At 38.8% G+C, this 13,744-nt stretch overlaps 1 protein-coding gene across 4 annotated transcripts in view; it reads left to right on the top strand.

Moving 5' to 3' along the window:
* LOC128691890 (serine/arginine-rich splicing factor 5) overlaps window positions 1–10,369 on the top strand; it is a 47,633-nt gene extending 37,264 nt beyond the window's left edge. For all 4 annotated transcript variants that reach the window (XM_070100939.1, XM_070100936.1, XM_070100937.1 and 1 more), the window contains 5 exons: window positions 1,704–1,773; window positions 6,690–6,763; window positions 7,770–7,949; window positions 8,671–8,841; window positions 9,336–10,369. In XM_070100939.1, the coding sequence (XP_069957040.1) occupies window positions 1,704–1,773; window positions 6,690–6,763; window positions 7,770–7,949; window positions 8,671–8,841; window positions 9,336–9,615 (775 nt within the window). In that variant the 3' untranslated portion in view covers window positions 9,616–10,369. The remainder of the gene's footprint in view (window positions 1–1,703; window positions 1,774–6,689; window positions 6,764–7,769; window positions 7,950–8,670; window positions 8,842–9,335) is intronic.
* Window positions 10,370–13,744: the final 3,375 nt, after the last annotated feature.

The following is a 13,744-nucleotide window of genomic DNA, read 5'->3' as shown; positions in this document are numbered from 1 at the left end:
ACGTTAAAAATCCTATTTGGCACTGTTGTTATAACGCCTAAATGAACTTAATGCTTAAGTTTAAACAATGACTTGTCAACATCACTGTGAGAATTGTCAGGTTCCATTATCGGTCAGCCACATTCTGTTAGACTGCCCACTTTATCAACGAGCACGCAGAACTTACCTCCAGCGTTGTCTTCGCTCCGCTGCTCTCTCTTTACCTTCCCTTCTCGCTGATGGACCCACCTTCCCTTCTCGCTGATGGACCCACCTTCCCTTCTCGCTGATGGACCCACCTTCCCTTCTCGCTGATGGACCCACCTTCCCTTCTCGCTGATGGACCCACCTTCCCTTCTCGCTGATGGACCCACCTTCCCTTCTCGCTGATGGACCCACCTTCCCTTCTCGCTGATGGACCCACCTTCCCTTCTCGCTGATGGACCCACCTTCCCTTCTCGCTGATGGACCCACCTTCCCTTCTCGCTGATGGACCCACCTTCCCTTCTCGCTGATGGACCCACCTTCCCTTCTCGCTGATGGACCCACCTTCCCTTCTCGCTGATGGACCCACCTTCCCTTCTCGCTGATGGACCCACCTTCCCTTCTCGCTGATGGACCCACCTTCCCTTCTCGCTGATGGACCCACCTTCCCTTCTCGCTGATGGACCCACCTTCCCTTCTCGCTGATGGACCCACCTTCCCTTCTCGCTGATGGACCCACCTTTCATCCGGACTCTCTCATTGACTTTTTGACAACTGACTTGCTCCACAAACTGATACCTTCAACCCTTTCTACCTCAATCTCTTGCTACCCACTACCCCTGCACTATCCCCTTCCCCGCTGTTTTCTGTAACCTACTAATCGTCCCTTCCCCCTTCTGCCGCCCGATACCCTCGCTTCCTTCCCTACCCTGCAGCGCTGTATAGCCCTTGTGGCTTAGCGCTTCTTTTTTATTATAATAATAATAATAATAATAATCTAACCCCAACTCTGGCTAAGCACAGTTATTCCTCTTATGACCGTACACAAGGAGATAGCGATACAATAGCTGCCACTGTAAAATATCACTTGTACTGTATATTGATCATAAAACGATAACATTAAAAAAATTTCACCCACACATTTGCTGATCACAGGAAAGTGATGTTATAGTGGAAAATTTGCAATTAACTAAAATCATTTCTAAGAAATGTCCAAATCAAGGGTGGGCAAACTGCTGCTCGCCACAGGTTTTTATGCGACCCGCCAAGATCACGTATATGCAGCTGAATGAGCAAAACTTTGTTCGTTTTTCTCAGTTGAAAACACGAGCTGTTACACAAGCATTATCAGGCAAGTAGTTCCCAGTTGATGGCACTGAAAAGTTTGCCCACCCCTGGTCTAAATGTTATTCTGTTAACATTAAAGTGTTTCTCAACCTTAATAGAAATGTGACTTGCTATTTCTCAGATTTTGACAGTTTTTATTTTGGGATGGGTCTATAGCCCCTTAGTTATTAGAAAACTGGCTGCAGATCAATGCATTTCACTGGGTAGGTAGCCTGTTTTTGTATAAAGGCAGTTTCAGAAGACTGCTGTGAAAAAAGTAAGAGAAAAGTTAACGTGTCTTGTGTATAAAATTAACACGTATCAAGGAAAGGTGAATCACAAGTCAAAACATATGTAACTAAATTAACTTTATTTAATAAAATTATTGAGAAAATAATTAACTATATTCGCAGGTATGGCCCACCAACAAGGACGCCTTACAGGGTCATCGTTGAAAATCTGTCTTCACGCATCAGTTGGCAGGTGGGTCCTTATATCAGATGTTTGTCCCCAGCCTTCCAGACATCTGTAATCATCATTTATCTCCTGCCAATATGGGGATACAGGTGGAGTCAGTAGTGGTCTCATAAGTATATGTGAACTTCTGCATATACATCAATATCAGCTGAAGGAAATTTTAAACTTTGATAAGGGAGCTATAGGTATGTAAAAGGTGTACAAGAGAAGCTGTCAACTTTACCCCCTTGATGTTTATCTCTTGGAACCTGCTATTGAGAGAGAGGATTGATCTTGATGGAAGATATAAGTGTAATGATACTTATTTTTATTATTTTATTCTAATTTGTGGCAGGCAACTAGAAGAGCCTTGCTTTGTGATTATTTTTCGTTGGGGAGGTAACTATTGCCATGAAATGTCTAACCATTAAAATTTTATTGATGGTTCAGTATATAAAAAAAAAAATTCAGTTTTTCTCTGGCCATCAGAGGAGGAACATTGTTTAATAAGGAAGTTCATATTTAACCTAAAAAAAAAAAAAAGTTTGGGTTTCAGGGTTGATACTTTTAACTTTGAAAAGAAAATTACACTTTTGGCATAATTATTTCATCAACATTATCATGTCTAGTATAAATTATTTAACTTGGATGATAAAGGCAAAGTGTAATTGAAAATAATTTTGATAGAACTTCATTTCTTTTGTATACATGTATTAAATGTATAATATGTATGTACATACATACACACCTAAATTGTTAAATCACAATTTAGTGGCAAAAAGTTCTGAGTATTTTTCAAAATTTAAATATGCATGGCAGAATCACATAGCTATTCTTGCAAGATTGTATTATTATGTATTATTATTTTTCAAGTTTGTCCTCCCATCTTCCCTCCCCAAACACTATTATCACATTTTCAACATTCTTCTGTCTTGAATTCTGTCTTGTTTACATATTTCAAGTAAGACTACTTAAGGACTTAGTTTTTAAACTTTTATAAGTAACATTTGTGTAGAGCATGGATTGCATCTCCTGTCTCCCCCTTCCTTAATGCTCTCATCATTAATTTTGATAGCATGTTAATTCTCTTATTGCATTAATACAGTTTCTAGAATAGCATAAAAATATTGTAATTGTTTGTCCTGCTTTTTTTATATATAGTAATTTTGCATCTTAAGGCAAATTTTTAATAATGGGCAGGTTTAAAAAAAAAAATTAGTAATTAAGTATTAAATGCTTAGCATCTAGGCCATAAGACTATTTTGTAGAAAAGTCAATGAAGGTTTGGGGCAAAAAGAATGATGATCTTAAATTTGTTTCACTTGTCAAACAAAATTAAACTGTAATGTGTACAGGTACTCCTCACTTAACCGAGTTTTGTTCCTAAGAATAGGTTGGTAAGCGAATTGGTCATTAAGCGAGGATCATACTGTACTGGTAGTGGGTTTGTCGGCCATCTTTAGATATTGTTTTAATGTCACCTTTGCACCATTTATAACATTTTTAGGATATTTTTAAATGTTTATAGAGTAGTGTACTGTAATAAACAGAATAGAGGAAATCAGCTCTAATATACATAGGTTTGCATACTGGTTGGAGAGCCGGTCGTAAGTCCGAGCGGTTGGTAAACTGGTAGGTTAAGTGAGGAGTGTACTTCAATGCTTGTAATAGAGGTAGAGTAGAAAATCTAGGATATAGTTTTCTTAATGAAATATGTTAGGCAAGAATTTTTTAATGTCTTTAGCCATTTTTAATTGATGCATCTGGAAAATTGGTTTGAAAATTTTTTATTAACTAATTTTGGGATGCTGAATTCAAATCTGAACTTGATTCTGTTGTAACAAGTACAGTTTTTGTGAAATGGAACTCCACAGTGGATGATTGCAAAGACATAGACATCATGGAGAGATGTCTGGAAACCTAACGATCCAGTTTGATGACAGACTACTGCTGGACACCAGCAATACTGAACACAAGCTTAAAAACACGAAAACTGCATGGGAGATTATGTGATTAAAGAAAAAATATATATATATTTTTTTTAACATACTGGCACTCCCACCAAGGCAGGGTAACTCAAAAAAGGGGAGACTTTCATAAATTTTTTCTTTTTACATCTATTAATTTATACCAGAGAAGGGGCTACTAGCCATTTGCTCCCACATTTAAGTATCTTATGACACACATGGTTTATGGAGGAAGGATTCTTCTCCACTTCTGCATGGAGAAAAAATGCATCTTTAATGAATGTACATTGAGATGCATTTTTGTCAGTGCATGCACAACTTAATATCTATGGATAATATAATGCCTGTGGTTGTTAGGTGATATAGTTCTTCAACCTTAAATAGTCAAAGTAGTGATCAGGTTTAAATATTGATCGTAAGATTAAAAAAAAAAAAATTTAGTAAAATTAAACTAACTCAGATCCATCATTGATCAATTAGCTTAAAATAACCAGTTTGGTTTTTGAACTGGATTAAGTTAAATTTTGTTGGCTAGTGTAATTATCATTATTCTACTTTGTAGAAGTTACTGTAATGTCTTGCCTTGTGTTCTGTTAGCCACTGAAGCATTTGAAGTGTAGGGATGGCGTCATTCCTTCTCCCCATCCCTTTTATTTTTCGTAATCCCCATTTCTACATTTTAATTCATTTAGCTCAATTTTAATACATTTTCCAAAAATTTTGGGATATGCAAGCACAAGTAAAATCAATTGCAAATATTGAAGTTTACTTTTGATAAAATTTTGCAGGATACTGCAGGTTAGTCTGTGCTGTAATATTTTTTCTTATCCTTTAGAAATACTTGTAATAAATAGTTAGTATTTTGTGTGCTAATGTTGTCAACACAGACTTTTAGATTGTTAAATGATCATACATTTTGATGATAAAAACAATGAAAATACCTGAATTCATAATTGGTTACAGGAACTTTAAGCAAAACTTTTCAATGAGAACATATGGAAACACTGGACATTTTGCCATCTGAATCAAAGAAAATTTCCAACATTTTTTTTTAATGGCCATCTTCTGCCAAGTCAGGGCGACCTTAAAGACAACTTGATCACCATCATTCATTCAATCATTGTCTATCTAGAGGGCTGACATGACAATCAGATTATCCTCTGATAGGAAAAGACACACCCCAGCATTATATTGGTTTAAATTTGGTCACAGGTACGGCATTAATTTGGAATAGTATGACTTTGGTATTACATCTAGCCATTATTAATTATGCCCATATGACATTACAGAATTTAAGAATGCTTGATTATTTTGGATTGCAAACTTAATCCTGTACTGTAATTATCATAGTTAATATTTGTCTACATTTCGGGGATTAGATTATTCAATAAATACTAATATGTAGTACACACTATTTTTGCATAAACTTGTAGTTAATATTGTAAGAGATGCCACTAAATACCACTCCTGTATACTAGTGTTCTTTGTTTCTGTCTTAAAATTTAAACCAGTGACATGTTTTATTTTGCACATTCCACTCCTGTATCGTCTTCTTTTGATGCACGTGTTGTCTGCTTGAATATCTAATTCTTCTTGCTTAAACGATAACCTCTATGCAGCATCCTTGAAAGCACAGTATATTACCTAACATAAAACTCGGTTTACTTAAGGCTTTCAGTAGAATTAGCATGGCAACCAAAGTTAAATGTACATGAATTTTAGAATAAACCTACATAATACCTAAATATACATAAGGGGCCAGGGTTGGTAATGCCAGTATCTGATTGCTGGTAAAATGTGCTTAAAAACAGTATGAACTAAGAATATTTTCTTATCCACATATAAAATGTGTTTTGAGTATTCTTTCTTACCAAGCTCAGTTGCTGTCACTAAAGCCTGCTGCACCTCATGTAAAGTTACATATTTTCCTTGCACAGTTTTCTGGGTGATAATTTAAATTGTGTATACGTATGTACAATACATATATATATATGTATATACTGTATTTGTATATGAATATATTAATAGCTAAATTTAGGTGGTTACTCATGGAAAGGCAGAAAAATTAGTTGGTGTGTTTTATAGGAGTGGTAATGGTTAAAAAAAAAAAAAAAAAAAAAAAAGTTAAACTGAGGATGAGTTTCGAGCTTATATGAGTAATTTGCAGTAATGACTCCTGCTGCGCTATATGTTAAAGTGTCCGCCTATGTTTTAAGATGGCCCCCCCACACCCGGTGAGTGAGAAGTAGAGGTGGACGGGAGAGGCCGGGAGGTTACCAAGAACACCCGGACGTACCCCTGCCATCCCACACTGTCCCAGGGGGCCGGCCCGTCCCACCCAGCTGGACCGAGGGCCTGACCAATATTCTGCGTAGCATGTGTTACGCCCACATTAGGGTATAACTACTTGCTGTTGCCTTCATACATGATTATATCATCAGTGGTTTGAGAAAGTCCCTTTCTTTGCTTTCCTTATTTCCTCCTTGGTTATTGTTTGTATGAATGCTTGCTCTAGTTCCATGTTGTAGCTGAAGCATCATCTCCTTAACACTTAGCCTTCCCTTTAAGTCAGGCACACAAGTCACTTGTCTAGAGCAGGGGGGGGGGGGAGCATGTTGGTGATTGGTCAATCACAATCTGCTGGGGGACAAGCCCACTCAGCAGTATGGAAGGCACCTTACAGGAAAGCAGGGAAGCTGACAGTGCATGATTGTAAATGCCAGATACTCTTCTGTCAGGGTATTCACTGAGAAATAAACAGTGAATTTATTAATAGGTAGGAATCAAGAGAAGAGTCCCTTACTGAGACAGTGACCTTCTCCTATTGTGAAATATAAACTCCTTTCATTTATTAGTTTAGCCCCTTCATTTAGGTTTCATTTCAATTTCTGGTAGCAAGCTAGACATGGAAAATTGAATGTGTGTATATTTCAGGGTACAAATTGTAACTATTGATCTCTCTCCATTTTACTTCAGGATCTCAAGGATTATATGCGTAAAGCTGGTGAAATAACATTTGCTGATGCTCACAAACACCGTCGATATGAAGGGTGAGTAAGTGGTTCTATGGGGCTCCAGCAGTCTTGTTTGAATGTTACATTGGGGATGAGCAGAGATGATTTGTGTGTGCGTGTGTAAACAGGGTAACATTTATGAAGGGATTCAGGGAAACTAGTCAGCCTAAACCTGAAGGTGCTGTTAGTCATTTGAATTGTGATGTGCACCTAGCAAGATAACTATTGAATGATGACTAATTTTTCCCTTTACTTTGGTGGGGAAATGGCTAATGTGATTTTTTTTTTTTTAACATGTTGGCCATTTCCCACAGAGGCAGGATGACCCAAAAAGAAACTAACTTTCATCATTCAGCACTTTTACCATCACTAATACACAACTGCCTTTACAGAGGCACTCGGATACAACAGTTTAGATGTCCCTCCAAACTGTCAATATCCCAAACCCCTTCTTTAAAGTGCAGGCATTGTGCTTCCCATTTCCAGGACTCTAGTCAGGCTAACCCATTTCCCTGAATCCCATTACAAAATAGTCTTCATTCACTCGTATCTAACACACGCACGCTTGCTGGAAGTCCAAACCCCTCGCCCACAAAACCTGTACCCTGCTCCCTCCAACCTGTTCAGGGACGACCCCTACCCTGCCTTTTTTCCCCTACAGATCTATATGCTCTGCAAGTCATTCTGCTTTGTTCCATTCTTTCTAAATGACCAAACCACCACAACAGCCCCTCTTCAACCCTCTGACTAATACTTTTAGTAACTCCACACCTCCTAATTTCCACACTATGAATTCTCTGCATAGTATTTACACCACACGTTGCTCTTAGGACATCTCCACTGCCTCCATCCGCCTCCTCGCTGCAGCATTTACAACATCCATAAAAGTGTTGGTACCACTATACTCTAGCACATTTCCTTCTTTGCCTCCATGGATGACATTTAGTAATGTTTTTAGATTTTTGCTAAATTATTTTTGTTCATATTCACTGACTTTAAATTAGTTACAAGAATGTATTGCTATGATAAAACATCTTTTCAGTGTTGTGGAGTTTGCTTCCCGTTCTGATATGAAGAGGGCCATTGAGAAATTAGATGACACTGAGCTTAATGGTCGACGCATTCGTCTGGTTGAAGATCGTTCTCGATCAAGATCCCGCTCTCGTCGTCGCTCAAGGACAAGATCCCGCTCACGATCCAGGAGGTCTCGTACACGCTCAAGGTAATAATCAAGAAGCCAAAAGTATTTTTAGTGCCTTGCCTAGAGGATAACACATTAGAGCCACATAACACCATGTTTCATTCTATTAAAAGTGGATTTTTATCTTTGCACATAACTACTTGATCATTATTTTTATTTCATCATGTTATTAGTTATTAGCAAACACTGGTCACTGTTAATCATATCTTGATATCCATCGCCTGCTTTGTTTTTGTCATGTTCACTTCAGAGTTCATAAATGATTATATATGGTTCTTAGGAAAGATGGTGGGATATTTCAGCATGACGTTACAGAAGTATGGAAGCTTAAATGAGAGTTCATTCCCCACCATTATATTTCTTTTGGTATATTTCCCCCATCCCTTTACCTGCCTCTTAACACCGATATAAAAATTCTTACCAACTTTTGTTTGCCTTCTAAAATGCAACTAATTTTTGCCAATAACACTTCTGCATCACCCTCAAATTCTCCAGAAAGGCATTTCAGTTGACTGTACAACACAGGATACACATTTCATTGAAGTAAACTTTAACCAACCTTTTCATTTTATCACTGGAACTCTTCCATATGTCATTATGTTCACTCTACATATCTTAAAATTGTTTCCTAGCTTTTAAATTTTACCACAACTTCATAGGTTGCTGAAGATTAACTTCACAAGGGACAATATACCATTGCTCTGGTGCCTCCATACTTTTTGACAAGACAACCATTTCACAGGTCACGGTCCAGAAGTCGCTCTCGTTCTCGCGGGTCACGAAGATCACGCTCCAAGTCACGTTCTAGGTCTAGGTCGAGGGACTCACGGTCACGCTCTCGATCAAGGTCACGATCACGGTCACGCTCAAGATCTCGTTCCAAATCACGATCACGCTCAAGATCAAAATCCAAGTGAGTTTTTATATACTGTATATGTATGTATATATATGTACATGTATAATATTAAGGTGAATAGAGATGAATGGTCTTTTGGGACTTGATCAGCTGTAGGAATGTTAGAAGGGTAATATTTTTTAAAGGGATTCAGGGAAACTGGTTGTATCTGAGTGCCTCTGCAAAGATGGTGATTGTGTGAATAATGGTGAAAGTATCCTTGTTTTTTTTGTGTGTGGGGGGGGGGGGGGTCACCCTGCATTGGTGGGAGATGACAATGTTGAAAAAGAAAGTAAGGTCTTGTATGTTTTACAGCTGCTTTTCTAAAGTACAGTACATGTTGCTGTTATAGGCAGTGTCCTTTGAGGTGCAAGTTAGATATCTCAGTAGCTAGACATTATCTTTAAATGTGGTTAAAATTCTGTGAAGGGATTGCTTTTAATGGTGACTACAGTACTGTATTTATATTGATAGAACATTGCCAGTATGATTAAAAAAAAATTCTGTTTCAGTGATGCAAAGAGATCAAAGTCTAGAGAGCGTGACAGTCGCTCAAGATCGGGTTCACGCAAGAAGTCTCCAGAACCTGCTAGCAATCCTAAGGAAGACGACCCAATTCGAAATGAGTTCCGGAGCCTTTCTAGGTCCAGATCACGGTCGCCTGTAAATGCAAAACAGGAAGCTTCTAGGTCACATTCACGCTCGGGTTCACCATCACCTAGGCATAGGCAGAGTCGTTCAAGATCGCAGTCACCTCGAGAAAATGGTCACGACCAACCTGAAGACGACTGAGAGTTTCTGCTAAGGTTTTACACAAATATTAATATGCTGATCTTAGTAATAATGAGTAATTGCATACGAGGATATTGATTAAAATGCTTTATTTTTTATGAAATCTTTTAATGTATCAAGTGCATATTGAAGGTAACATGATTTCTATTATGGTGAGAATTGTATGTAATTTACATGGTACTGTATGAAGGTAGACCTGATGATAAGCTGTCCTTTCCATTTTAGTGTGAACAGCGTAACAGTTTATTTAATGATTTGTTCTTTAAAAAACTAAATCCAGAGTTGAATATTGCCTATAATGGATGTCCTTTATGGTTATCCCAATAGTGCTGAAATGTTCCATTCATTAAACAAAAATTGAGAATTCAATTGTTTAGTTTAGTTTTCATTATGTATCTGCTATGGTTTGCTAAAAAAAAAATAGTACAAATAACATCTTTCTGGCATTTGTGTGAATATTTGTTGGCAAATTATTTGTATTTCCTTAATGTAATAGTATCCAAGTTTGGCAGATTGTCGTGTTACATAGGGTGTGGGTTATGTCATTTTGATTAAACATTTGTGATAGAAACTCTATCTTTCATTACAGTGAAGCTGTTTAGTATTTGTATGGTTGCTATGCTGTTTCTCAATATTATGTATATATATATTAAGGTATATAGAGAGTTAAGATTTCCTATTCATGATTCCCCTTGTAAACATGATAGTTTTGCCAAATGTTCTCAGATAAAAAATAAAACCATTATAATGGTAAGATATTATTTTAATTAGTTAATATGTTCCATTTTTTATATAAAGTTTTCAATGGCATTGTCACAAGTATTAATTCAAGTGTTGATTATCTTGGATTCACTGGAGGTAGTGATTCTGTGGCTATTATACCTAACGAATTTGTTAGCAAGGTTGACAAATTAAAACATTCTTGATAACCTAGATCTTATAGTGCATAAGCTATTATGGATACCCTTTTTTCTGACATAGTGAAAAGTATGACAAAACGTAAATGTGGTGGTCAAAGGTAATTAAATAATAAACATTTTTCTGCAAGTAAAGAATCCACCAAGTTCCCTATGTCATTGTTTCATGAATTACTTTTTCAAATCTCTTATAGAAGCAGTAAAGTAGATTGTCATTGCATAACCATGGATTTTGCAGAAGAAAATCAAGTTGAATTCGTTACTGAAGGCAAAATAGAAAATATCTGGTTACCTTGAAATAATAATAATAAAGCAAGGTGTTTAATGCCTGTGGATGTAATAAGACTTGAAGGGTAGCCTCTGAAGGCAAATTGAATGTGGAGTCATTCATAATATAATTCCACTTTTGTTGTGGTCTTGACTTGTTGCATTGTAAGCTTATCCCATAGTCTGCATTCAAAACTAGCTGGATCACCTCATTAAACAGAGATCTATGGTTGGAGACTTAACGTTTTTTTGTACTTGACAAGCTGTTGGAGTGTGAGCAGGGTAATATTTAGTGAAGGGATTCAGGGAAACCGGTTACTATAGATTTAGCCAGACTTGAGTCCTGGAAATGAAAAGTACAATGCCTGTACTTTAAAGGAGGGGTCTAGGACATCGACAGTTTGGAGGGATTTGTAAATTGTCGTATCTGAGCGCCTCTGCAAAGACTGATTATGTACGAGGTGAAAGTGTTGAATGATGATAATGAAAGTACTTTCTTTTAGGGTCACCCTACCTCGATGTGAGATGGCTGACTTAAATAAAAAAAAAAAAAAAAAAAATCTATGGTTGGGCTGTAGGTCATTCTGGTGTTAAGGGCAATGTTCTTGACTAAATATTTTTTGTATTTTGATTCTAGGTACAGTAAACCTGTGCCTTTTTTGTTTTACAAGCCAGTCTATTTTCTTGTTTACTAGTTATGTAATACCCTACGGGTGTAACCCAGTGGCGAGTCACACCTCTCACCACTTGGGTCCAGGGTTCGAGACCCAGCAGAACTGCTACTAGTTACGTGAAGTACTTGGTTAGAAAAGGGAGTGTTTCCTATTCAGTATTCTACTAAATATAGGTGGCTTGAAATTGAAAACTTTTAAGTGGTCATTGACAACAGTGTGTATAATGGCAGATTTGACCTTATGAGGAAATGTGTAGAATCTTTCTAGATATAGCAGCTATAACATCTACAGCACTAGGGTGCATCTTTCATGCAGGCTTGATTACTTTCTTCTCAGTTGCCTGTTTAGGATTCTGGTTTTCTTTTCATCAGTGTTGTACTTGGGAGACTACGCTTTACTGTCTTTGCATCAGGCACATCACTCATGGAGAGGCGCCCATTTCCACTTCGAGAATTTTCAGGTTCCGATTTCGATTTGCCATTATTCTATTGGGGTGTCCTGTCTATCAACAAGCATTCAGAATTTACTTCTGACATCACCGCTTTAACACCCTTACTCTATCTTCTCTCCTTGCTAGTGGCCCCACTTTGCAGACTCCCTTTTTTTACAGGAATAGCTTTATTACACAAATGTTGATTGTACTTCCTTTAGCACTTCACACTGCTCTTACTAATTCTACCTCTGTTGCAGGCAGACTCTGGTGTGTGGTCTGCAGTACATGACCTCCCAGTTTCATATTGAGATATTCCATTTTTGGACTATTTTGCCTTTGGACTATTTTGCTGTAATCTCTACTTCCCTTTCCAACAACATTGGTCTGATACGAGTTATCAGACCAATGTCATCAGTACTGAGGTTGGGAGGCAACACACACTTGTCTTCGCATCAGACATGCTCGTAGGTATCTCATGGAGAGGTGCCCTGTACCACTTTGAAACCAGACAATTCTCACAAATTCCCATATTCTATTGGATTGTCCTGTCTATCAAAGAATATGCAGAATTTTCCTCCAAAGTCTTCACCGCTCTAATGCTCTTACTTTATTTTCCCTCCTTGCTCATGGCCCCCACCTTTGATAAACTCCCCTCTTCAAGGGGGAGGCTCCTTGGCGTGGTGAAGAAGCTCTTGGTCTGAGGAATTAGACCTCTCGGTCTCCTTCCTCAGACCGAACCTAATTACCCCCCAATCCCCCCTTCCGTATCCCATCCTCCCCTTTTCCCTTTCCTCCTCCTCCCCACCCCTCCCTTTTGCTCTTCCTCTTTTTGGCCTTTGGGATTTTTCCCACAGGCGCGCTAGTTCCTAGTTAGGTGAAAGGGTACCGGGGTCCATCCCATTCGGTTGAGGTTCTTGGCAGTGGCGTAGTTTGCTGTGGAATCTGGATCACCTGGGGATGTCCCGATCCCTCTCCGGTATCCCGGAGAGTGGCTTTGGGTGTATCTCTGGAAGCCACCTTTCGGATTCCAGGGGTGGTGGCCGAAGGAGGTATGCTTTGTGGCGGATATCCGGCCGCCCTCTCTTTTGTCCACCGAGGTAGCTCGGCAGATGTGAGGTTGCTATCCTGGATTACTGGTTTACTGGCATGAAGGGTAGGGTATGGCACGGGTTCCATGCTGCATCTGCGCTACTAGCGGTTCTGAGGTCCTCTTGGGCGCAGAGGGAGATTACCGGCCCTTTCATTGCTCCTAGGCCCCTTCCTGATACCACACCCCATTCTGACCCTGCCTCGTTTTTTGACCACTCTTCGAACACTCCTGATGCCCCTGTACCTCTTACTGGTGCCGTTTCCTCGCCCGCTTCAGGTACCGGGGCTTTGACTGACTCCTTCGATTTGTCTGACCTCCGCTCTCCTTTGACTATGCTTCCGGCCTCTCCCTCTACGGTACGGCAATTTTCAAATCGCCAGCCCGTTTCACGACGGACCAACTCCGGTCATACTCCTAAACGCCAACGACAATCTCCTGATGTTCCATCGTTACCTTCCCATTCTACTCTGAAAAGACTGACACATCATGCGCTCCCTCTTCATGCTGAATTTCTGACCACACAATGGACTAAATTCTTTACTCTAAGACAGACTTCTGCCTATCTTTCTGACCATAGTATTGGCAAAGCGCTCCTGTGCCATGTTGGTCGAGATATTTCATCACTGTCCAGAATGCTACCCAAGCTCATGATCTTTCTCTTTAGCATATCCATACTACTCCTATCACTATTGAAAAACATCTTTCTCTCAATTCTTATAGTGGTACTGTCATTCTGCCCCATACCCTA

The sequence above is a fragment of the Cherax quadricarinatus genome, chromosome 75 (genome assembly GCF_038502225.1).
Source record: "Cherax quadricarinatus isolate ZL_2023a chromosome 75, ASM3850222v1, whole genome shotgun sequence".
Classification (NCBI taxonomy): domain Eukaryota; kingdom Metazoa; phylum Arthropoda; class Malacostraca; order Decapoda; family Parastacidae; genus Cherax; species Cherax quadricarinatus.
This window is presented reverse-complemented; position numbering and strand designations above follow the sequence as displayed.